At 37.1% G+C, this 22,604-nt stretch overlaps 1 protein-coding gene across 1 annotated transcript in view; it reads right to left on the bottom strand.

The window, feature by feature from the left end:
* The window catches only part of TRPC6 (transient receptor potential cation channel subfamily C member 6), a 175,528-nt gene that overhangs the window by 55,796 nt on the left and 97,128 nt on the right, over window positions 1-22,604 (bottom strand). Inside the window, exon 2 of the mRNA XM_007938083.2 lies at window positions 13,261-14,035. Within this exon, the coding sequence (XP_007936274.1) occupies window positions 13,261-14,035 (775 nt within the window). The remainder of the gene's footprint in view (window positions 1-13,260; window positions 14,036-22,604) is intronic.

The raw sequence follows: 22,604 nt of genomic DNA on the forward strand, positions 1-22,604 counted from the left end.
TGAGTCGGGTCCAACTTGATGGCACGTAACAATAATAAATTCGTATCTTCACTCAGGTTTTTATATCTCCTTCCCATTTGTTTGTTGTTTGTTTGTTTTAATCTTGAAGCAAGATCATTTATAACCAGTCACGGATCCAGTCAGTGTAAATTGTTGTTGTTATGTGCCATGGTTTACGAGGTGGTATCACTACGGAAGTAGATTGCCCAATCTTCCTTCCGAGGAGTAGCTGATGAGTTTGAACCACCAAGCTTCTGGTTAGCAGTCAAGTGACTGAGGCACTACACTACCACAACTCAATGTAAAAATCAGGTGTAAAACCTGAACCTGTTTTACCTCCAAACCCCTTGCCTTTAAGAATTATGCAACTTTGTCTCTTCTTTATAGAATACTCTTTCTCTTTTGATCATTGAAACAACTGGGAGGGAGGTAAAGCAAAAACTATTCCCATTTTGCACATGAAAAGACTAAGATCCCCTGAGGTCATACAACTTCTGTGGTAAAAAAATCAAAGTAAACCAGTTGCAGTCAAGTCTAAGCTGACTCTTGCCGACCCAAGTCTAGAGTTGGCTTTTAAATCCAGCTGTGCTGATTCAATGTTAGTTGTTGCCTCTCTCATTCCGAAGCTACGCCTGTGTTGGAGAGTGAAAAGTTACCTTGGAAGGACCAAAAGAAGAAGATGGAGAAATGTATGTGTCTCTGGATACTAGTCAATAAGGTAATATTTTGGTGGAGTCTATCAGGAGCACAGCTTCGTATTGGGCATGTGTAAACACCTACTTGGACTTCTCTCTGTAAATCATGCCAAGTGAACATTCATTACAGTTTAGTAATTGCCAAACAGGCTATGCTTTGCTAAGTGTAGACTCAAAACAGATTCCATACAAGTAAATTATGTCTTAGCTGAGAACAGTTCAAACCACTTCTAAACAGGTATCTGGTCAAACAGTGTAAGCAGGGTCACAACGAAGTACTTTTACTCCTGCTCCCAAGGTCATAGAAACAAACTGAGATATGCAAGTACATATGCTGTCTATCGGCAATATAGGGATACACAGACACACATACATATATAGAAGCTCAGGCTTTTAGAGCTAGAGAGAGCTGCAATCAAATCTTAGTTCTTCCATTTATTAGCCATGTAACCTCAAACAAGTTAAAATCACTCCGTGATGTTGGTGCTCTCATTCTAATGATGAGAAAAATGAAGCTTAGCAAGATTAAATATGTAGTAAAAAAGAGCATATACACAAGTACTTAGCATGGTCCCAAAGCATATAGTAAGCATTCAAAAAAAAAAGCATAATTATTTTGCTTTGGATTCCTAATGACAAGATCTCAAAATAAGTCATTTCTTGATATTCATAAAATGTTATGTAGCATTGCACTATTTATTATAAGGACTTATCTATATGAGTTCAAACAGACAACAGTTCATCCAAAGCACAGACAAGAACTTTAAGGGGCAGTCTAAATTAAGGGTGATATAACAATATGGGTAGAGATAGTGAGAGTGGTGACATGTTGTGAAGTGTACATATAAAAGTTATGAATGGATGCATGTTTGGTTGTGTATATGGTCACCAAAAATTGAAAAGTAAAAAGTCTAATGCATCTGGCAGCTTCTCCTATATGTAGAGCTCAATTCTAGAAGGATCTTTAGTCCTTATAAAGACAAGAAAATATTAGTCAGAATCAATGCTCTGCAAAATACTAAGAAGACTCAGGTGAAATTGTTGTTGATGTTGTTGTTGTTTGCAATTGAGTCAGATTCAACCCATAGCGACCCCTCCTTGGGTTTCCGAGGTGGCATCACTAGGGAAGTAGATTGCCCAATTTTTCTTCCGAGGAGTGAGTGGCTGGTGGGTTGAAATTAGATATTGAAAAAAAGAGTATGAGCCTTGAAATGTGAGAAAATACTTTTGAAGAAGCCACATGTACCAGAAAAGTAAAGTGTGTACACTCTGTGCCACTTAAAATGTTGACCTAAACATTATTTCCAATTCACTCACTGCTAATTCTCAAGAAAAAATATACAATTAGAAAAAATAAAGAATATTATTCTGCTTTTAGAAATACACACATATTTTCACCTTAAATCCACTGCCATCAGGTCACTTCCAACTCATGGCAATCCTCCATGAAAGTAGAATTCCCCCCTAGGGTTTCCAAGGCTGAGTGGCTAGTGGGTTTGAACCACTAACCTTTTGGTTGGCAGTCAAGTGCTTTAAACACTGTACCATCAGTTTTCCTCTTAGGAATCCTTATTTCACATTCTCTCAAATTGTCATGTAAACTCACTTAAAATGAACTATTGGCAGTCCTCTATTAACCAGAATGCAGCACTGTGATTCTGGGAGGTTGATTTAATTCCAATTCATGTCTTTGGGTCACACACCCACACCATACATTATTAAATTAAAAGTGTGTGCTGTCTACTAACCTTTGAGTTAAAAATGGATGACTGATAGTGGGCTAATAAAATAGTTTAGTGACTAGGGGAAAAAAAAAATTCTGTGGTAAAATGATCCTTTCAAAGTATAATCTAACTTGGATTTTATATAGAATAGATGTTATGATCTGCAATTCTAACTCTGGCTCTTTTTTCATGTAAGGAAAGGCACACCTCATTTTACTGCACTCTGCTTTATTGTGATTTGCAGATGTTGCATTTTTATAAATTGAAAGTCTGTGGCAACCTGTGTCAAACAAGTCTTATCGGCACCATTTTTCTAATAGCATGTGCTCACTTTGTGTGTCTGTGTCACATTTTGGCAACTCTTACAATATTTCAAACTGTTTCAAAATGTTATTGCATACTTCCTATACTACAGTAGAAGATGAACATAACTTTTATATGCACTTGGAAACAAAAAAAAAATCATGTGACTCGCTTTATTATGATATTTGCTTTATTGTGGTTTGGAAGAAACTTTCAATATCTCTGAGGTATGCCTGTAATGAAGTTTATGGAAAAATGCATGCCTTGATTCTTAGTAATCAAAGGTGTGGCTTTTGGAAAAGAGCAGACTGGGGTGGGTTGAAAGTAGCCTCTGTCTACTTGCTAGCTGTGTGACTTTGGGTGATGACTTAATCTCTTTAAGCCCAAAATCCTTATGTGTAAATTGGAGATAACACTAGCACCTGCATTATTGTGAGATGATAGAAAGTTTTTGGCACTGGGTAATGCAAGGTTAACGGTAATCATTAATGTTATTTTAATTATTTCACAAACAATATCTAGCTCTTCTCAGTCCTCGACGGCACTTAACAACAACAACAACAACTCAGTCCCTTGTCACAGAGGCTTTGCTACAAAGGCCTGTTAGGATTCCTGGTTATCTTAAAACACATTGAAAATAAAACAATTGTTCATTCATGCATACTTTCAACAAATTTTCTATGTACCAGGTGTTATGACAGACTGCAGTTTCACTATGATGGAAGTTTTACAAAATAAGATTGTATACTTGAAAAGTTAGGTAAGTGGTGAATAATATTACATATACAGTAGTGCATTATTCAGCCATGCTTCTTGAATTAAGCTAACTCTGGGGGTTTCTTGCTTTTCAGGATAATTCTCAGTAAATGGCACATTGATTTTTGAGCTCTGATTAGAAGCACTTAAAGAGCATCTACTATGTGGAGCTGTGAGGGACCTAAAAGTTAATCAGATATTATTCCATAAAAAAAGATATAAAGAAATGGGATAAATTTCAAAACAAGAATTAAAGGAAAACATTTTCCCAGCTATGTCAGATGCTACTGACTTTTCCATTGGTTGTTGCTATCAGCAATGGCTTGCTTCTTTAACTTAATAAAACTTTGCTAACCAGCCTTTATTCTTCCCTTAGATTAGGAATTTTCAGGCGTCATAGAAGAGCATCTGTGAAAGTAAACAGGCGGCTTTAGGACTGGGGCCCCTTGTGAAGCAAACTGCTGCACATAAATTACACAAAAATTATATTACTCCCAAGGAGCCCTAGTGGTACAGTGGTTAAGTGTTCAGCTGTCAGTTTGGTGGTTGGAACCCACCAGCTGCTCTGTGGGAGAAAGATGTGGCAGTCTGTTTCTGTAAAGAAACCCTACGGGACAGTTTTACTCTGTCCTATAGGGTCTCTATGAGTCAGATTGGATTCATTGGCAATTATTTTTTTGTTTGGTTAACTTCTGTAACTCTTTGCTTGTCATAAATCTAAAATTCTACCTGAATGTGATATTACTGACCACCTTCAGACTACAATAAAAATTTAAAATATAATTGTACACACACACACACACACACACACACACACCCCTGTATTTTAACACTGTATTTTATCCAAAAAGGAATTGGGATCTATTTGCTCCAGTTAAAAGTATGTGATGTTCTTTTTCACTCAGATAGCTCCCTCCTACTGTATATTACTTACAAGTCATTTTACTATAGTTACTTGTTTATGTATCTGCCTCTCTTGAATAGACTCAGATATCCTGAAAGACAAGGTACTATGTCTTATAACCTTTGAGTCTTCACATCCTAGCACAGTGTGTGACACATGGTAAGTAATCAATAAATTTTGTTGAATGATGTAAAGAAAGGAACATGGACTGTGTACAAAACACATCTGACTTTGAATTCCTGCTCAGCCACTTTAATGACTATGTGATCTTGGAAAAACTTCTTTATTTTCTGACCTTCTCCTAAAACAACAAAAAACCCACTGTCATCAAGTCAATTCTGACTCATATTGACCCTATAGGACAGAGTAGAACTGCCCCATAGGGCTCTCAAGTCTGTAAATCTTTATGGAAGCAAACTACCTCATTCTCCTATGGAGTAGCTGGTGGGTTCAAACCACCAACTTTTGCTTAGCAGATGAATGCTTTACCCACTGCACCACCAGAGCTCCTTCTTTTCCTAATATCTCCTAATTATGGAGACCTACAATGAGGCCACATAAGAAAATTATAGAGTAAATTACTTAGAATAATATGCAATGCCTGATAAAGGTAAATTTCTCCCTCCTTGTCTGGTCGGGGTTTCAGCCTTATGCTTCTGGTGCTATAACTGTGCCTTGTACCCTACTTAGCATGCGTTACCTTTTGCCACCCTGCTAAGGTCTGATAAGTCACATTGTGTTTATGCTAACAAAAACTACTTTTTGGCTCAGTTTACTGCAGGATATTTTTCTTGCAAACAATTCCAGACAAGCCAAACAATGCCAGATGTATAATCCAGAACACAGTAAGAGTTAAAAACAAACAGGAGAATTCCTCTATTCTTCCCGTTTCTCAAAGTCAGCAGCATCTGGAGGGCCATGTGCTTTTATCTAGGCACAGACCTCAAGGAAGAGTTGAAGAAGCTGGAAATGCTCCAGACAAGCTAGATGTCTAGAATGATGGGGAAAAGGACAATTCCTCATGTATGAAAGTGGTGATTTTAGGGAAAATTACAAAGAATACTGTTCGTTAATACAACTCACCTAAAATATAAATTGGTTCAGAAGAGTTTAGAGATGTAAGTCACAGGTACATATTGAGATATTAAAAGGAGTGGGGTGAATGCATTTGTTGACAAGGCTGTCTCTGATATTGATCTTGTCTTTTAAGATTTTTCTCCCATAACTGAGCTTAGTCTTGAGTGAAGGAGAGAACCTAGGATTTGTGCTCTCCTTCTTTGGTGTCAAAAACAGTCAACATCCTGGGCTGTCTGGCTTTCTTTATCTCTCTCTCTTTTTCCTCTCTCCATTTCTCTCTCTCTCTCTCTTTCCCACACACACACACACCCACCCACCCACCCACATACACACACGTACACACACTCTCTCCCTCTTTCTCTTTTCCTCTGTTTCTTTGTTTTTCCTTCCTTTCTTCCTTCCTTCCTTCCTTCTTCCCTCCCTCCCTCCCTCTGTCACTCCTTTCCTTCTTTCTTTCCTGATTTTGCATTTGTTGCTAAAATCAGGCTTAATCCAAGTTTAAGCTTAAGGTGGCTGAAATCTCATGTAACCAGAGCCAAAACTATTGGTAAAGACCAGAATACTAAACCCACTGCCATTGAGTCAATCCTGACTCATAGCAATCCTATAGGATAGAGTAGAACTGACCCATAGGGTTTCCAGGACGTAAATCTTTATGGAAGCAGACTGTCTCATCTTTTTCCCACAGAGCAGCTTGTGGGTTCAAACTGTCAATCTTTTGGTTAACAGTCAAATGCCTTAACCACTGTGCCACCAGAGCTCCTAATTGATAAAAAGTAAATAATAAATTTCACCACTCATCTGTCAGTTTGTGTATTGCGGTCCCTTACATGTTGCTGTGAGCCTAGAGGCTATGACACTGGTACTTCAAATACCAGCAGGTTCCCTCACGGTATACAAGTTTCAACAGAGCTTCCAGAGTAAGAAACTTGGAAGAAAGAAGGGGCCCCATCCACTTCTCAAAGAATTGGTCAGCAAAAACCTTAAGAATAGCAGTGAAACACTGTCTGATATATTACTGGAAAACTTTACGAATAACCTTGAAACATTATCTGATATGATGTCAGAAGATGAACCCCTCAGGTCAGAAGGCACTCAAAATAAGACTAGGGGAAGACTGCCTCCTCAAAGTAGACTTGACCTTAAAGATGTGGATGAAGTAAAGCTTTCAGGATTTCCATTTGCTGATGTGGCATGACTCAAAATGGTCACCTAACAACAACAACAAATATCAAACTGAATTTGAATGGACAGAAAACTTCTGAATGTTTTCTTCTCATTCTGTTTAAAGACTTTCAACTCCTTAAGGCATATTGATTTTTTTTTTTCCTTGTTCCTGTAGCCTTATGTAATTATTAGATTTCACTTCTGTGGTCTTTTGTCATCTCTATTCAGAGCCAGCTATGGACTTGGTGTATGAGTAATATATGCAATTTTTTTCAGTTTAAATATTCAAAGAAAAATGGTAAAATATCCTGAGAAATGTAGCAGTAACTCCTCTGACCTCTTTTGCCAATAGACTGGTTAGTTATGGAAGGTGAGAATTTAGGATGAGTTTAGGAAAACTACATATTATCATTTACAAAATATTTCTGAAAATTCACATACTCTTATTCTTATAAAGTAGTTATTTTCAAACAGAGATACGGGAAGACTTTCAAGAGGCCAGTAGAGCATTGGTAGTTTTAAAGGAACCAATTTCCAGATCCTTGATTTTTCGAAAATGACTTTCCTTGAAAATAGATTTTTTTCTCCTTTACAAAAAAGTTCCCACTCTCACCAACCCATGTACTGAACAATAGAGAATCCCACTTTGTTGGTTTATCTAAGTACATATATATGTATATACACACACACACAAATACATGTGTGTATATACATATACACAAACATTTGATCCTTGAATAACCCAGGTTTAAACTGCATGAGTCCACTTACATGAAGATTTTTTTTAAGATATGAACCTTGGAGAAATTCAAGAGCTAACAGACACCACTCTGGTAGCCTAGTGCCTAAAGCACTTGACTGCTAACCAGAAGGCTGGCGGTTCAAACCAACCAACCACTCCTCGGAAGGAAGGTTGGGCAATCTACTTCCATAGTGATACTGCCTTGGAAACCCAAGGAGGGGTCACTGAGTTGGGTCCGATTCGATGGCACATAACAACAACAACAACAGAAACCACACCAGAGGAATTAATAAAAGGCAACTTGATGGAGATGAGTGCTTCTGAACCAGTGCAAGATGAAGATGTAGAAGAAGTTTCAGGAAACAAATTGATATCAGACATTCTAACAGAAGGGTTCTTATTATTCAAGACTGTTTTTGACTTCTTTTATGACATGGACCATTCTATGATATGGCCACTGAAACTAAAGAAAATTGTGGAAGAAGGATTGATACTATATAGAAACCTTTTCAGAGAAATGGAAAAGCAAAAAGCCAGACAGAAATTATTATGTATTTACATAAAGTGACGTTGAGTGTGCCTCCATCTCATGCCTCCACCCCCATCTCCTCCACCTTTTCTGCCCCTGCCACTCTGAGACAGCTCAATTAAGTTCTCCTCTTCCTCCTCTTCCTCAGTCTACTCATTGTGAAGACAAGGATGAATACTGTAATAGTCCACTTCCAGTTAATGAATAGTAACTTACTATCATAAGTTAATAAACTTATCTGTTGTGTATATGTGTGTCTTTGTGTGGAAATCAAATAACTGTACAAGAACTGTGCTTATCAATTGTTTATGTTAACAGTAAGATTTCTGGTCAAGAGTAGGCTATTTATAGTTAAGTTTCTGGGGAGTCAGAAATTATACTTTTTTTTCTTTGACTGCATAGGGGGTTAGTGCCCCTAACCTCTGCATTATTCTAGGGTCAAATATATATATATATATATATATATATATATACACACACACACACACATACCAACTCACTGCCATTGAGTTGATTCTGACTCATAGTGACCTTCCTTGGGTTTCTGAGGCAGTAAATCTTTACAGAAGTAAATTGCCCATTCTTCCTTCCACAGAGTGGCTGGTAGGTTTGAACCACCAATCTTCTGGCTAGCAGTCAAATGCCTTAGGCACTATGCCACCAGAGCTCCTATATGTGTGTGTGTGTGTGTGTGTGTGTAATATATATAAAATATATGTATATGTTGTTCTTGTTGCTAGGTGTCATTGAGTTGGCTCTGACTCATAGTGACCCTATGTATAACAGAATGAAACACTGCCCAGTCGTGCACCACCTCCACAGTCCTTGCTGTACCTGAGCCCTTTGTTGCACCCACTGTATCTATCCATCTGGTTGAGGGTCATCCCCTTTTTCACTGACCCACCACTTTACCAAGCATAATATCCTTCTCCAAGGAATGGTCACTTCTCACAACATGACCAAAGTAGGTGAGATGAAGTCTGGCCATTCTTACTTTCAAGGAGCATTCCAGCTGCACTTCGTCCAGGACAGATTTGTTCCTTCTTCTGGCAGTCCATGGTACTTTCAGTATTCTTTGCCTACACCACAACTTAAAAGCATTAACTTTTCTTCAGTGTTCCTTTTTCACTGTCCAGCTTTCACATGCCTATGAGGCAATTGAAAATACCATGGCTTGGGTTAGGTGCACCTTAGTCTTCGAAGAAACATCTTTGTTCTTCAGCACTTTAAAGAAGTCTTTTGCAGCAGATTTGCCCAGTGTAATATGACATCTTATTTCTTGATTGCTGCTTCCATTGGTGTTGATTGTGGAACCAAGTAATATAAAATCTTTGACAACTTCAGTCTTCTCTCCATTTATCATGATGCTGCTTATCAGTCCAGTTGTGAGGATTTTCATTTTCTTTATGCTGATATGTAATCTATACTGCAGACTACAGTCTTTAATCTTCCTCAGTAAGTGCTTCAAGTCATCTTCATTTTCAGCAAGCAAGGTTGTATCATATCCATATAGCAGCTTGTTAATGAGTCTTCCTCTAATCCTGATGCTGCATTCTTCTTCATATAGTCCAGCTTCTCAGATTATTTGCTCAGCATACAGATTGAATAAGTATGGTGAAAGGATACAACCCTGACACACTCCCTTTGTGATCTTAAACAATCCAGTCTCCCCTCATTCTGCTCAAACAACACCCCCTGGTCTATGTATAGTTTTCTCATGAGCACAGTTAAGTGCTCTGAAATTCCCATTCTTCTCAATGTTATACATAATTTTCTATGATCCACACAGTCTACTGCTTTTGCATAGTCAATAAAACACAAGTAAACATATTTCTGGTATTCTTTGCTTTCAGCCAAGATCCATCTGACATCAGCAACAATATCCCCTATTCCACATCCACTTCAGAACCCAGCTTGCATTTCTGGAAGTTCCTTGGCAACATACTGCTACAACCATTTTTGAGTTGTCTTCAGTAAAATCATACTTGCATGTGCTATTGTTAAAATATTTCCATATTCTGTTGGATCACATTTTCTTTTTGAACTGGGCACAAATATGGATCTCTTTCAGTCAGTTGGCCAGGTAGCTATCTTCCAAATTTCTTGGCATAGACAAGTAAGTACCTCCAGCACAGCATCAGTTTGTTAAAACATCTCAATGGGTATTCTGTCAATTCCTGTAGCTTTGTTTTCACCAATTCTTTCAGCGCAGCTTCAACTTCTTCCTCAATACCATTAGTTCTTGTTCATATGCCACCTCCTGAAATAGATGAACACTGACCAATTCTTTTTGGTACAGTGACTATATTCCTTCCATTTTCTTTTGATGCTTCCTGTATCATTCAATATTTTGCCCATAGAATCTTTCAATATTCAACTTGAGGATTGAATTTTTCTTCAGTTTTTTCAGCTTGAGACTTGTCAAGTGTGTTCTTCTGTTTTGGTTTTCTAATTCCAGGTCTTTGCATATGAAATAATAATTGACTTTGTCTCCTCGAGCTGCTGTTTAAAATCTTTTACTCAGCTCTTTTATCTTGTCATTTCTTCCATTTCCTTTAGCTACTCTCCATTCAAGAACAAGTTTCAGAGACTCTTCCAATATCCATTTTGGCCTTTTCTTCCTTTCTATCTTTTTAGTGACCCTTTGTTTTCTTTATGTATGATGCTCTTGATGTCATTCCACTATTCATCTGTTTTTGTCACTGGTGTTCAATATATATGTGTGTTTGTGTATGTGTGTGTGTGTGGAGAGAAAAAAGGAAGGATAAGTTGATTATAAGAGACTTTACAATAAAAGCTATTTGTGATGCAGTGTATGCCCTTCTAGGCATACAAAAGGAGCTCTGGTGGCATAGTGGTTAAAGCATTCAGCTGCTAACCAAAAGGTTAGCAGCTTGAACCTACTACCCATTCATAGTCTTGAGACTTCCACAAAATGACTGGTGGGACTATGTAAGTTATGTGTTTATGGCCCACAAAAGGGACTGCACAGCCTACTAATAATGCAAATAAGGTGTGTGGAACCCTTGCATGGTTGTGACAATGCAAATAAGGTGTATGGAACCCTAACAAGGGGATTAGTCAGTTTTTTCATCCCACTAGGCTTAAAGTGAGACAATTCTAGAGGCTGCAGGTGGGGGAACCTCACTACCATCAAGAAAGAAGATCCCAGGTTGGAGTACATCCTTTGGACCAGGGGTCCCTGCTTCTAGCACCAGGAGACAGGGAGAGCTGTAACACTGGAGAAGGTGAGAGACTACAAGAAGTGGCAACAAGCAAAGAAGAGAAACAGCAGCAACAGAACCAGAAGACCAGCACAAGACAGCTTGCCAACCCACGGAGCAACAGAGCTAAGCACCTTTAGGAAGGATGCTTGCTGGTCTAGTGGGGTACCTCCATACACTTGCTGATGGAGCTAAACAGCTGTAACATTTGTCTGAGCAGGACAGAGGCCAGGCAGAGGGCCCACTAGAGAAAGGGGCTAAGAAAGAGCATTTCAGAGAAGAAGCTGCCTGATTGAAGAACTGTGTCCTGAGTTGTACCTGGTACTTCCCTAATAAACCTCATAACTGTGAGTATGGTCTGTGCATCAGTGTTTCTTTCTTGGTAGCAGAATTAGGAATGATTCTACTTTTTTCTCTCTTATTTATAGTATTATTTTCTAAATTTTATAAAATACATACACATTATTTTAAAATAGGAAAAATAAGAGGTTTTTGAATGGTAGAAGCAGCAGACCTTGGAAGAAAGCTCACCTGACAGCCACTAATTTCTCTAGCTCTGTCAGGTCTCATCCTGTAAAATGAGGCTGTGATTCTGGGGACAGGTTTAGTATCATTGTAGCTAGGGGTAATAAGAGAATGTGGTTTTTCTAAATGTTCTTACACAAAGGCAATGGCAGCTTATCCTAATAAGTGGCTGTTCTTAACTCTGCAGACCAAACTAGTCACAGAGAATAGAACATATGTTTTAACATTTGATTTCTGATGAGGAAGAAAATAGAATGCTTTTTTATTTTATGTAGACAAAAGCTTTTACAAACAAAAAGCCAAGTAGGTTCCTTTCTCCCTATACAATTTTCTAATTAGAAAAGCAATTGATTTTCAAGTTCTAGGACACACTTTTTAAACATTTTAAACACTGTTATTCTTTTATTTTCTGTAATCATATAGCTCTAGGTATTAAAAATGTTCTGCTAAAAAGAGTTAACATTATTGTCATCAGTAGTATGTTTGATCAAAACTGCATAAATTGAGCATGATTGTTCAAAATAATACAAATATCTACAAATCTTGAAAAAGAAAATTTAAATATATTATATAAAATTCTTATTGGAAATGCATTTCTTACTGGAATTATTTTGCAAAACATTTTTCTAGATGAATCAGACCTGATTCCAAGGAGATGATAATTTAGTGAAGGAGAAAATTGCATCATAAATAACAATAATCCATGGCAGAACACAATGAGCACTACAAAATGGATAATGGGTGGAAAGAACTTAGAGGTGTGTGCGGGTTTGATGTCAGGCTAGGAATCTGAGTTCCCATCCTTCCAAATGCGATACAAAACATGAGAACTATGGCAGCATCTGGTACCATACCTTGTATTAAGAGACTGCTTAAAGTTTCTTTTGAGTGACTACTCCTTTCTTATCTACAAGCTTTACTTTGCTGTTCCCTTGGCTTAAAAAAATCACTCCCTTTATTTTCTGCCTTCTACAATCCTACACATTCTGCCAGATCCAGCACAAAACCATCTTGTTTATAACTCCCATAAAACCTAACCTTCATTACATATGGCTATCTTTTAATACCCCGGACACACTGCTTATAACTTTATTTAGTATTTGCTTCATTTTGCTTTGTATTATACACATCTGTCTCTCAATTCAAACTGTGACTTTCTTAGGTTTAATCCATCTTTCTGACTTTAGCAATATCTGTACTATGCCTTGGATATAGAAGTATTTTTTATAGGAGAAAGAATATAGTTTAAGAGAGTAGCACTTATGGTTTCTAATCCCAGTTCTACCATTTATCAGTTGTTTGACCTTGGCCTTACTTAATCTTTCTATGCTTCCATTTCTCCATCTAAAGACAAACTAGCATTATCTTCTTTTCAAGGTTAAATTGAGGATTAGATATAATAAATGTAAAATGTCTGGTATAATAGATCATCACTAAATGTTAGTGATCACAAATTTTACTGGAAAGAAATATAATAAACAGCTCGTTGAGTAAACATGTAAAATGACCTAGTGTCCACAGTAGCTAGTACCATTCTGAGCACATAGTGAACACTTTTAAATGCACCTTGGCATTAATATGTGGAGGGTGTTGTTCCTGTTGTTAAGGACCTACCTTGAACTCTTTCTCAATGTTGGCCAGCACTGCCAGCTCATTGCTAAGTTGTAAGGCTATCATGATTGGATCCTCACTGGACAATGACAGGTAAGCAGGACTTGCCAGGCCTTTATAGGCATTAATCCTAGATCTTGAGTGGCTAAAGGAGTCATGCTTCTGTTTCTGGTTGCATTCACTGCACTTGCAGAAATAATCATGAGGCCGTTCAATCCGAGCACCCTTCCGCAGGAGGGTGTGCACAATTTCATATTCCTGGCAGTGGGCAGCCAGGATGATTGGAGTCACATCATGGGAGAACCGTGTCCCATCTTCATCATAAGCATAAAAATCATCGTGCTGGAGTTCAGACTGACTGGGGCTGGTAGCTAACCTCTTGCCTTCAGCAAAAGCTGGATGATTGAGAATTGCTTCCACAATTCGAACATAACCTTTACTAATGGCTAGAAGCAAGGCATCTCCAACTCGAGATAGGTTTTCTTTCTTGAGAAGAAGTTCTGTAATTTCCAGATGCTCGTTGGCCACTGCCAACTGCAGGGCATTCTGGCCCATGTAATCCACACAGTTAACATTGAGTGAGAGGCATTCTTCCAACATCTTCCTCACCACTGGAATGTTGCCATATTCAGCTGCATCTAAAAAGCGTTCCTCTTCAATAGATAGGCTTGTTGAGCGATCATTAAACATGTAGGCTGGACCTCGATTTGCTAGCCTTCTCCCCTTCTCACGGAGAATTGTCTGTCGCCGGTGGGCCAGTCTGTTGTCGGGGCCTCTGCTGCAATAGAATAGAAAGATTGTGAACAAATCATATTAAGAGCATTTTAGTGTGCCAAATGACCTGCCATTCGTCTAATCGTCTAATGCAATCTTCAAGTTGTGTCATCATCTCTAGACCAGCTCTATTAGTAGATACAGATGCATTTGTGTGTAAATGGATTCCAAGAACTTCTCCTTTATGAAAATCAAGCACTTTGCAGATTTTAACATTCCACTTTGGGTGGGGACTCTGGCAATTTCCATTATCACTCTGTGTCGTTCACATAGAGATTAATATGACTTTTTCAACTGCAGATTAGTATAGATATAAAAAAGACTAGCTCTCTTACTCATACTAAGTCACCTCTAAGAACCAATATAATACAGAGTGAAAAAATACAGTGACAACAGGAAATCCACTCAGCTAAACACATTATTTATTTAGTCCCTTCTGTGCCAAGGCTAGGGACTGTATTAGATCTGGGGAGCATAAAGGGGGGAGAAAAGTGAAACTTTTCTGTCCTTAAACCTTGTAGTCTAGAGGAAGAAATGGGCTATTAACACATTACCTTGTTAAAAGCTACTTAATTGCTTTGATAAGCCTATAGCAGGAGACATCTAACCCAGTTTCTGATCAAAAGTAACATGCTGAAAATGGAAGGATGAGAAGGAGTCAGGTGAGAATATGTTCTAGAAAGGTAAGGCAGGATTAAGGTGTAGGTGCAATGCTTTCTTCAGCAGAGGGATCAACTAGATGAAAGAGTGTAGGTGTCATTAGCAGGCACAGTTAACGTAACGGTCCCCATGATAACTTGACTTGGACTTTGCTAAGAACTATTCTAAAAATCACTGGAAACTTGAGAAAAGTGTGATCTAGGCTCTGGTGGCATAGTGCCTAAGGCATTTGACTGCTAACCAGAAGGCCAGAGGTTCAAACACCTCCAGCCTCTCCTCAGAAGGAAGATTGGGCAATCTATTTCCTGTAGAGATACAGCCTCAGAAACCCAAGGAGGGGTCGCTATGAGTCAGAATTGACTTGACAGCAGTGAGTTTGGTTTGGTTTGATGTGCCAAGTGGGAAGAAGTGCTTCTGTGATAGAGACAGTGGTCAAAGTGGCTGCCAGCTTTCAATGTAAGTGTCTCTTGATATGAAAGGAAAGAGATTTCTCCTCTGATCAAAGTGCTACAATGGGATTTTTTTTCCTTATTGATGCATAACTTTATGTCCTAAAAGTATTGTTGTGTTTGAACATGTCTCATTAAAATTAGAGGTTCAACCTTTACCACTAACGTAAACTGGAAACCCAAAAAGGATAAGATTTTGCAGAATAATGGATGGATCATTATTTTAAAGCCTAAATAAATAAATAAGGAAAAAGGTGAAATGAAGAGGAAAAAAATATGATGGGTGAAGGTTGTTTCTACACTTTATAAATTTCCTAAGAGTCATCCCTCTTTAATGATTGTCACAAACTTCCTAGTATTAACTTTTATGGTTCAAACACCCCATAAGCCATATTGTCTTCCAATGGGGTGAGGCATAGAGGACTTAAAATTCTTTACCTGTTAGCCCTGATCCATTTGACACTCTATCTCCAAGCAATATTGTCTGTGGCAATGGGATGCCCAGAAATAGAAAGGAAATTAGTAAAATTTCAGCATTTCAGAAATAAGTTATCGTTCTCCAAAGAGCAAAAGAATATACAACAACAGTCACAAATATTTCTAATAGTTTTTCATTCAGTAGTGATTCCATTAGACATCCAAGGTGTATTAAACACCAATCAAATTGATATTTTATTAAAGAGACAACTTTACAAATTTTTTTTTTAGATGATATGAAGGGTCAATAGTTGGGCAAACAAGGATACTAATAATTTCTAAGATAAGCCTCTAGATAATGTACATATAACTTTTATTAAATAATAAGGGAATGCTCTACAACTGTTTTGTTTTGTATTGCTATTATTTTGTTTTCAATCTCATTTTTTATTTCTATCAAAGTTAAGGCTGCACATATTTTAGGGAAGTCCCTTGTCCCTCATTTCCTGATCCTAATGGGCAACAAATTTTAACACTTTTGGCTGGTTATCATTTAAATCCTTCTCTCTCTTTCTCTCTCTCTCTCTCTCTCTCTCTCTCTCTCTATATATATATATATATATATATATATATATATATATATATATATGTTGTTGTTATGTGCCATCCAGTCGGAACCGACTCATAGCGACCCCTCCTTGGGTTTCCGAGGCAGAATCACTATGAAAGTAGATTGCCCCATCTTCCTTCCAAGGAGTGGCTATATATATATAGAAAGTTTATTATTATTTTTATTTTTCAGGTTTTGCTTTATCAACAGATTTTTCCTTATGAAAGTTGAGAATTTAGCCCATCATACTCTCTCACACCATTTCCCTCACACATACACTCACACAGAAACATACAAATACACTTCATAGTTCCTTATCATTCCGGTAGAGTTATATCATAATTCTTTTAGGTGAATACTTACTATTTACACTGTGATAATGCAACAGCTACTCATAGCTAAGACAAGTAGTATACTATGGTGCATTTTCTAGTACAGCATCTCTGTATTCTGAAAGCCAGTGGTTAAAAGTTATTTTTTTATTATTTTATTATTATTATTAAATATTTTTATTTTTTTTGTTGTTGCATAATGCTCCATATATGTATCATTAGTTCAACCCAAACTCTTCTTCAATTATGCCAATCTTTCAATACTCAACAATATTACATGCTTTTTAAATTTCAGCTTCTCTGCTATAAATTTCTGATCTGTTAATCAGACCCAATGCTATCTAGACTTTCATATATATTGTCTTTGAATCTTCCACCAAGGTCTTTTTACTTTGCTTCTGTGTTGTGTTCCTGATTTTTTTAATTCCAGCTCTTCCTCTTTCTTAATCTACACCCTTGTTCTAATAGATCACATCTTCCAGTAGCTGACTGAGATAGCATGCCATAGGAGGTGCAGTAACAGAAATAACACAAGCGGGTGGCTTTGAAGAACATAAATTTATTTTTTCATCATTGAGAAAGCTAGCAGGTCAAATTAGGGCAAGGTTCTACACAGGGCTCCCTCTTTGTTTCTTTCAATTTCAACCTCTAGTAGCAGCAGGGAGTTCTGGTAGCATAGTGGCTAAGGCACTTGACTGCTAACCAGAAGGATGGTGGTTCAAACCCACCAGCCATTCCTTGGAAGGAAGATGGGGCAATCTACTTCTGTAATGATACTGCCTCGGAAACCCAAGGAGGGGTCGCTATGAGTCGGGTCCGACTCGACGGCACATAACAACAACAACAGTAGGCAGCAATCCTTAAAGTTGTCAGATAGTGTTTGCCCCCTGCCTCCTAGTCGGTGTCTGTTCAGGTCTTTTATAACTCAAAAACGGTTAGATTCAGGACCCACCCTACTCTAGTATGGCCTCACTTACATACAAAACAAAAATTTTATTTCTAAACAGGACTACATCTACAGGTGTAAAGAGTAGGAATATATTTTTGGGGAGCCATAATTCAATCTATAACAAGAGTTAAATTTCTTGTGATGCTTTTTGAAAATGACTTTTTTCTACCTCCAAACTTAATTGATAGCATGGCTTGGAAGAGAATTCTAGCTTGGCAGTACTTTTGAAGGCCCCTCTTTGTTAGATTCTAGTTGTTGTAGTTGATGTAGAGATATATACTGCAATTTTCATTCTACAGCTTCCTTTGTCTTTGGTTTCCTAAGATACCATTCTTGTTCATTCGAAAGAGCCTCTTTTTCTTCATGGTGCTAGGCACTCAGAAAGCCTTTTCAATTTAGGAAAAAAATGTGTCCTTGAGTTCTGAGAAATATTTTTGACCTAATTCTCTAGTAATTTTCTTTCCTTCTATCAGTGTTCTTTGTTTCTGGAACTCCTCATTGGATGCTGGACATTCTTCAATTGTCTTCAAACCTTCTTATCTTTTCTTTCTTACTTTCTAATTATTTATCCTTTGCATTATTTTCTGAGAGATTTCTTCAAATTTTATCTTCTAATATGTCCGCTGTTATATTTTTTACTTTCTAAGAACACCTTTTTGTTCTTTAAATATTTCTTTTTATAGCACTTCTTTTTCCTCTCAAATATGCAATACCTTCTCTTATCTCTACACAGGTCAGACTATTTCAGGGAACTTACTCCTAAGCTGCTATTTCATGTTTGTTTGCTTTGAGCTCTGCGTTTTAAATTAAAATTTCTCTTTAAATGCTGGTGATAGCCAGCTATCAATTAAGTTTGGAGGTAGAAAAAAGTCATTTTCAAAAAGCATCACAAGAAATTTAACTATTTCTTTTCTATTTTTTGAAAAATATAAATTACTTCTAAAGTCTTTTCCTGAGTGCAATTTAGTCTACTCTTGGCTTTGGCAATAGGTGATTATTATGCTAGGGGTGAGTTTCCAGAAGAACAGCATTATTTCTGAGTTAATAAGATGGATGAGGTAGACGAAACCGGAGGTCACTGAGGCTGATTACATGAGCAATCATCCATCAACTTCCTCCTCAAATTCTTAACTCTTTTCCCTTCTCTCTGACACACTTCTGGCTTCTGTTAACCTCTTTAGCCTTTTATTTCCTCTTTGTCTTCTGTATGTATGTCTTAGTTTCTGTTATAGACAAGAGGAAGTTCAAAGATTAGGGAAAGGGGAGCTGCCTATTGAACATTGAAAAGGCTTTGGTACACAAATGTGGAAAAGGGAAGAAAAAAGCTAGATCAGGAAATTTATTTAAGTGAGATGAAAGTACTGGGAGGAGAACGTGTAAGAAAAGTTCTCATGTGTAACTAAAAAAAAAGATGCAATTTTGACACAAAATCATGTCAAGAACCACAAGACTAAGAACCAAGCCATTCTTTTCTCTGTCGTGCATAAAAATTTGAGAAATAATTATTCCATCCTATTTCACAGGGTTATTTCCAGGGTCACTGAAAATTGTGAATATTTGGATTTTAACTTTTTTTTACAGCCACAGAGATATGCATACATTGCAACAAGAAACACAATTTGACTTTGTAATTTTCAGTTGCCATTCAATGACAAGACCTATGAAAAAAGTAAGGACTGTGTTGGTAATTAATGCAAACAGTTCTTGCCTTTTTACAAAAAGAAAAATTATGATCATAACTATACCTATATCTCAAATTTTAACTTTCATTCTAAATTTTTACCTGTTCATGCAAAATGTCTAAATACACCGATAAAACAAGTCTGAGGTGTGACATTTTTAATGATAAAATTTCAAGATCTCAATTTATAATTTTAATATTATATTTCAATAACAGCAAGCTCTATATTGGCAAGCCACTAATCCTAAGGATATGTCCTATTCCCTTCTATACTATGATGACTTTCCTACTTAAAACTTTAATCCTGTTAAAGGAATTGCAAAGGTAGTTCCATAAAAAAGAGTTTTCTGAGTTTCAAAGTGTCTCCTTTCTCTGTCATTGTGACCACAAATATTAATCATATGCACTGACAAAAATTTTATACATTTTAATTGAAAAAAAAAGACCTTGATTATCATCATCTTCTTAGTACATTTTCAACAGAAAGGCCAGATATGGAATGTTCATATAGGCATTTGAGATTGCTTTAGGAAGGTAGCAAATGCTTGCACAATGACATCAGCACCATTGCATGGGTAGGTAGTGAGATACAATGAAAGCTGTGTGAATGTTGACAAAAGCATGACAAAATGACAAAATACATGCTTTGCTGGTCTCCTCATCTTCCCTAACTGCAATCTAGAGAAGTAATAAAAGACTCTCTCTCTCTCTCTCTCTCTCTCTCTCTCTATATATATATATATAGTCACAAGTCCTGTTGTTTAATCCCTGAATGTCAAATTCAAAAGCAAAATATGTAAAATAATGTTTTAATAACAAACATGTGAAGACTTTCAAGAAAGACACTACATGCTGCTAAATTCTATTACCTTCCTGAGAATGGGTTTTTTAAGGTTGTATGGTACGTGTATATAATACTTGCAAATGTAACCTAGAAAAATTATCTACCAAAAAACGGAACAACTCAGTTCAGTCCACAGCTCTATGTCAACAAAGAGATATTTTCATTTCAGCTAAAGGGCACACTTTTGCAAAATTAGCTCTTCTATGTAAGAAAATGTTTATAAAGACTATTTCTTCATCCATTTAGCCATATTTAGCATAGCTGAAAGTATAGTAATCTACATATTTATAGACATATTTTAAAGATATGTTTCATCACAACATGTAAATAGAGGTTATAAGAAGGAGTATAATTAATGACTGCACCCTTGGTACCCAAATTTTGATTAAGTCATTAAAATTAAGTTTACATACCTCATTTTCCTGATTCTGCTCATTAACGAAATAGTGCCTGTTGCCCCAGATAGTGAGCAATGAAATAATCCATCTCTATTGAAAATGCCAGCAATGCAAATTAGCTTCTGAGTAGAATGGGCTGTGTGCTTGAGTTCAGAGCATGTACATTAGTTGTCTCTACTCCCTGTTCGAATATGATGCACTTTTATCAAATGGAATTGCTCTTATACAAATTAAGCATCCTGTTAGCTCTCCAACTCAAATTTTATTTTTTGCTTTAAATAATATAACGTTAAAAATATTTGAATTCAAACACAATAGTATTAAAGTTGAAGTGTTAAAAATGTATAGCACATGGAAGAGCCACAAGAGTAGACTTGCTAGGTTCATTCTAGAAATCTAGAAATAAAAGAAATGCCAGAATAAACATTTTATTACATGCACAATTATCCATGAGAAGAATTATACTTAGGTAATTAGAGATTAATGATCCACAACAACTAGCCAGTTTGTGAAAATGAAGTTTAGGAGGATGAATGATGAAAATAGTTTTATTCTGATGTTATGACAATGAGATTTTTCACCTTGTTTACTTAATCTCTGGAGTCCCTGGGTAAGACAAACAGTTATGTGCTTGTCTGCTAACTGTAAAGTTGGATATGAAAGGCCACCCAGAAGCATCTCTGAAGAAAGGCCTGTGGATCTACTCTGAAATAAAAAAATTAGCCAATGAAAACCCTATGGAGTACAGTTTTACTCTAACACACCTGGGATCACCATGAATTGGAGTTGACTCAATTGAAATTGGTCTTTTTGGTTTATGTAATCTCTGGCCCCATCCCCAGTAAAATGAGATTTTTGTTTTTAAGTTCCATGAGAGCAAGGACTATTTTTCTTTGTTTGCCACTGAGTCCCCAGTACTTGGCAGAAGGACATATTGCAAGTATCCAGGAGACAACTGTCAAATATAAGAATCCTTCCTCCCAAAGGAATAGAGTTCAAAACCTGTTTGTTCCCTAATAACCCTACAGCAAATCACTACAATATACAGCCATAAAAATTAAAAAAGAACAAAATATAAGATTGGATCACAGTTTTTTCCTGTTGTTTTCAAATAAACAACAAGCCCTATAGGAAACAAAGTGTGGTGGTTAAGTTGTGTGTCAACTTGTCTGGGCCTGGTTTTGAGTGGCTGAGTAGCTGGATGTAGTTATTCTCCATGATGAGACTGATAATCAGCTCCACAGTGGAATCTACTGTGAGCAGCTGAGTAGCTGCCTTAGGAATGTGATCTGCTTCCAGTATATAGAAGAAGCATTAAGACAGGTCTACATAGCTTTTTGGCATGCTTGGACCCTGCACTTGGCCAAGTCTTCATCCCAATGGCCTGCCATGTTGTCTGCTGATCTTGGGACTCTTAATGGACTTGAACCAATGACCTGCCATGTTGCTTAATAATTTTGAGACTGTGCCATTTTATTTGATGACCTTGGGTTTGTCAGCCTCAGCAGCCAGTAGCCAAGTTAAAAAAAAATCCTCCAGCTTCAGTGGGCTGCAAGCAAGAGGCAGAGCTGAAGACTAAGGTCAAGGGGCTTTCACCCAGCTTCGAGAGCTGGCACTCTGAACTTGGACTTCAATACATCCCTGTTTGTTACACTCACCCATTTGTGGTATTTTCTGTTAGAGCAGCAGTACAGGTAATCTAAATACAAAGAAAGTTGAAAGGTGTTTTTTAACAGAATCCTCTGAGGCTTGTTACTTATCCAGAAATGGAGTTCTTCTTGTCCTTAAAGGTGTCACTAATATTCTCTCACCTCTCCAGCTCCCTGTGCCTTGCCCTGACAATACACAGTGTACAATACATAGTGTGGAACCACCCAACTTCACAGTGCATGGCTGAATCCTTTCAACTTCCAAATAGTTTTCCAGATTGCAATTCTTTACTTTGATTCAATTAGCTTTGATTTTCTCTGTGGACTTCTCTCATTTCACCAAATATAAACATTCTGCTCTGTCAGTCATACTACATCACCCTCCTGTCTTATTACTCCACAGGTGAGACAATACAAGCCAAAACAATTTGTCACTTTTTGTTGGAAACCAGAAAAAGTATAACTGAAAAATGCCCTATGCATGTCACATAATTTTTGTTCATTTGTTTTAATCATCAGTTGACGTCTCATCTGTGTACAACAGAAATCTAAGTGTGTGAGAGAATGAAACAGGAGTAAATACT

This window comes from Orycteropus afer, unplaced genomic scaffold (genome assembly GCF_000298275.1).
Source record: "Orycteropus afer afer isolate SDZICR_OR568_19922 unplaced genomic scaffold, OryAfe1.0 scaffold00047, whole genome shotgun sequence".
In the NCBI taxonomy this organism is placed as follows: Eukaryota; Metazoa; Chordata; class Mammalia; order Tubulidentata; family Orycteropodidae; genus Orycteropus; species Orycteropus afer.